Source organism: Crocuta crocuta, unplaced genomic scaffold, assembly GCF_008692635.1.
Source record: "Crocuta crocuta isolate KB4526 unplaced genomic scaffold, BGI_CrCroc_1.0 scaffold162, whole genome shotgun sequence".
NCBI lineage: Eukaryota > Metazoa > Chordata > Mammalia > Carnivora > Hyaenidae > Crocuta > Crocuta crocuta.
The window spans coordinates 5913513-5917521 of NW_027529433.1; the positions used below are offsets into that span (position 1 = coordinate 5913513).

The following is a 4009-nucleotide window of genomic DNA, read 5'->3' on the forward strand; positions in this document are numbered from 1 at the left end:
TCATCTCTACCTTGGGAAATATAACGGTTAGTTCTCCACTGTCATCTTCATTCCTCCTCTCCGTGAATTTACCCTCTTTGCTTCTTCAAATACTTTCTTCTCTAGGCTGCTGAGGCACCATCCTCTCCTGGTTTTCCTTCTATCTTCCTGGCCACGCCTCTGCGATATGATTTGCTAGTTTCTCTGTTCCCTGACAGCTAACTGTTGGATATTTCTTCTTCATCTACATTCTCATCCTAGTGATCTCTACTCCCATGGCTTAGTATCATCTAGATGCTAATGACTTTCAATGTGTTTCTCTAATTCTGCTCTTTACCCGGAGCTCTGGACCGGATCACCTATCCAACTGCCCTTCTAACATCTCCACTCTGGTGTCCAACAGGCATTTTAAATAGAGCTATTCCCCGTAATGTTCCTCTCTCAGTCTTTCCCATTTAGTAAACTGCATCATTTGCTTGACCAAAAATCTAAACATTAGAGACTATGTTTGGCTGCATGTACAGAAGCCAGCTTAACCAGAGGAAGTCATTCTTTCTTCACATAATGAGAGGACCAGAGACAGGCCAGGGCTGTGCAGCACCTCCTCAATGACAACAATGTCCCAGCTCCTTCTTTTTCTTCACGATCCTCATGGTTGCAGGCCGCCAGCCTCACTTCCAGCCTTGCATTTACATCCCAATGGAAAGACAAGGAACAAATTAACAAGGTGGAAGGCAGAGAACCTATATGGAAATAGTGCAATTCTCAGGAGACTTCTGCTTGAGTCCCGTTGTCCAGAACCATGTTACAAGCTCTACCTCAGCTGCAAGGGAGGCTGGGAAACAGAGCTGTTGAGCTGGGCACACTGACTGCTACCCTGCACAAACCAGGGTCCTAACATACGGAAGAAAGGGAGAACATTTATGGGCTCGGCAATAGCAGTGACTGCTCTATCGTCCTGCACTGCTCGCTTTTCTGACACTTCCTCACCAGTCCCCTGGCAGGTCCGACTGCTCCCACAGCCAAAACATTGAACAAACGGATCTCCAATGTGCTCGACTCCTGGTCTGAGACACCATCATCTCTCAGTCAGAACACAAGAACGGCCTCCTAAGTAGTCTCTCTCTTCCACACTTGTCCTCTCTATAGCCCTTTCTTCACACAGCCATCTAGGGTACAGGTTTCCAAGTATAACTACACCATTTTCTTTCTAAAATTCTCCGAGGGATCTGTCACAGTCTAGGTTCCCCCAAGCAGACAGTGAGACGAGGGTTTGCATGCAAGCCGGTTTTTTGAGAGGGACAGACACACAGAGTGGGGTATGTGGTGACGCAAAGAAAGGGAGGTAGGCCAGAGAGAGTGTGACATCAAGCCAGTCTCCCAGGGCAGGCAACTGAAGCTTAACCCTAAGGGAAGCACTGGGAAATGGGGGGAAACACTTGCCCCAGAATTAGGGGGTCCAAGGGGCAAAGGAAGGTACTTATAGAGCAGCCCTCAAGAGTTGCTATTGCTGGCTTCAGCTCTCTTGGCTTGAATACCTAGCCCTGAATATACCCCCCTCTCCTGACCTAGCTCACTGACAAAGCCAGCACTTTCTTCTGTTTACCAGCCTTTCTGCTTACAGACCCGCACAACTTCTTCCAGTTGAAGCAGAACCACCACAGGGTGGGAGAGCCACTTCTTTTCAGTAATAGGGTAACAAATTCCAAATACAATTTCAGGGTGACAAATGTCTCTTAGAAGTTTGGTAAGCTTTAGTCTCATTTGAAAGTAGTGACATTTTGTGATGCTTTGCTCTCTGACAGATACAAAAATGCATATAACATCCTTAACGGCATAGGAAAATTTCGAGCAGGGCCTATGAGATTTGGAATATTTAAATCAATGGATTAAGGTACACACCATTTAACAGTACTAGTAATTAATTATATGAATATTATTTCTATCAATGGCATTACTATAACTACAGGTCTGAAGACTATAGATGAACAGGTAGGTATCTCTGCCCTTAGGTCAGTTTACTACTTACCTTTACTCTCCTTTCTTCTTCAATTGTTCTACAAAGTAATCATTGCAGGCAACTGTCAGAGCTGCCAGCATGACCACAAATTCATTAAAATCCACTTCAATGTCCTTATCGGCATCCAGGTCCTGAATTATCTTATCAACCAATTGGGGGTCCTTTTGGCACTAAAAGGAAAGAGAAAATTACTAACTCCCAGGGTTTGAGGTTGATCATGACAAATGAAATTGCACTGTCCTTTTATTTACATTAAAGTTTCAGTTTTCATTTCAGAATCTAATGGCAATTTCCAAAAGCCCATTTGCAGGTAGATTTAAACCAAGCACCAATTCCAAATGAGTCTAGCCTTCTTCCCCAGGGCCATAGAATTCTGGCTCAGACCTAAACACCGAGAAGAGCAAACAGCATCTCATCAGAGTGAGCTACTGATCCTGAAAATGCACTTACGCAGCTTCAAAGGTAGAGGGCCAGGACAGGAGACATGGAACAAAGCAGGCTTTCAAGCCAAAAGGGGATAGTAAGTGGCTCTATCATTTACCAACAATGGGACTTTGAGCAAATAAATCACTTAACATGTTTTAATTTCCTTATTTATAAATTGGGGGAAATATCTCCCCACCAAGTTGCAGGATACTGCAAACACTTTTAAAAGTCCTTAGCACCAGGCTGCTAGATTTAGTAAATAAAAATACAGGACATCCAGTTAAATGTGAATTTCGGATGACAATGAATAATTTTGTAATTATGTCCCAAATACTGCGTGGGAAGTACAGTATTTTATCTGACAGCCTGACTTAGCACAACACTCGTCAGACACAAAAGAGGCACCTAATAAAGTGTAGCTATTGTTTTTTTTAATAGCTTTAAAAAATTATTTTTTAATGTTTTATTTATTTCTTAGAGACAGCGGGAGCCGGGGAGGGTCAGAGAGAGAGGGAGTCACAGACTGAAACAGGCTCCAGGCTCTGAGCTGGCAGTCAGCACAGAGCCCGACGCGGGGCTCGAACCCACCAACCATGAGATCATGACCTGAGCTGAAGTCGGACGCCCAAACGACTGAGCCACTGAGGCGCCCCTAAAGTGCAGCTATTGTAAGAAGACAACATGGAGCCTATAGAATGAGTCAGGGTCCAGAAAGTGTAGGACTAGGAAACACTCACTTGTCCTATGACTGGTAGCTGATGAGAAATTTTTTTAAGTTTATTTATTTATTTTGAGAGACAGAGAGAGCAGAGGAGAGGCAGAGAGAGAGAGGGAGAAAGAAAGAATCCCAAGCAAGCTCTGCACTCTCAGCTCAGAGTCAGATGTGGATCCAGAAATATTTTTTAAAGTAGTTCATTTCCTCCAGGAATTCCTCCATTGCCCTTTCAATAGGTGCCAACTATTAAAAGGTTGGAGATGTTAAGTGATCAAAATCAACTTGATCAAAACAATTCTAAATCTCACTTAAATCAATGTGCCAAGTTTGAACTGATGAGACTTTTATTCTACATATTATAAACTCCAGTAGCCAAACTGAATTTGAAAAAAAAATTTTTTTAAGTTCCTGGGGATGCCTAAAATTGTTTAAAAAGTACTGTGAAGAATTATAATTTAGGGGCACCTGGGGGGCTTGGTCAGTTAAGTGTCTGACTCTTGGCTTCGGGTCAGGTCATGATCTCACTTTTTAGCAAGTTCAAAACCCAAGTCAGGCTCTAGGCTGGCAGCGAGGAGCCTGCTTGGGATTCTCTCTCTCTCTCTCTCTCTCTCTCTCTCCCTCTCTCTCTCTCTCTCTCTCTCTCTCTGTCTCTCTCCCCGCGCCCCACCCCATCCCCCCGCACGTCACCCTTCTCTGCCCTTCCCCAACTTGGGCTGTCTCTGTCTCTCTCAAAATAAACAAATAAATTTTAAAAAGTTTAAGAAGAATTACTGTGTCAAAAATTTTTTACTTTAGGGGTGCCTGGCTGGCTCAGTTGGTAGATCTCAGGGTCATGAGTTCAAACCCCACACTGGGTATAGAGATTACTT

General features: G+C 43.7%; 1 protein-coding gene across 1 annotated transcript in view; it reads right to left on the bottom strand.

The window, feature by feature from the left end:
* Positions 1-2010: 2010 nt before the first annotated feature.
* S100Z (S100 calcium binding protein Z) overlaps positions 2011-4009 on the bottom strand; it is a 3580-nt gene continuing 1581 nt past the window's right edge. The window contains exon 2 of the mRNA XM_077759831.1: positions 2011-2169. Within this exon, the coding sequence (XP_077615957.1) occupies positions 2011-2169 (159 nt within the window). The remainder of the gene's footprint in view (positions 2170-4009) is intronic.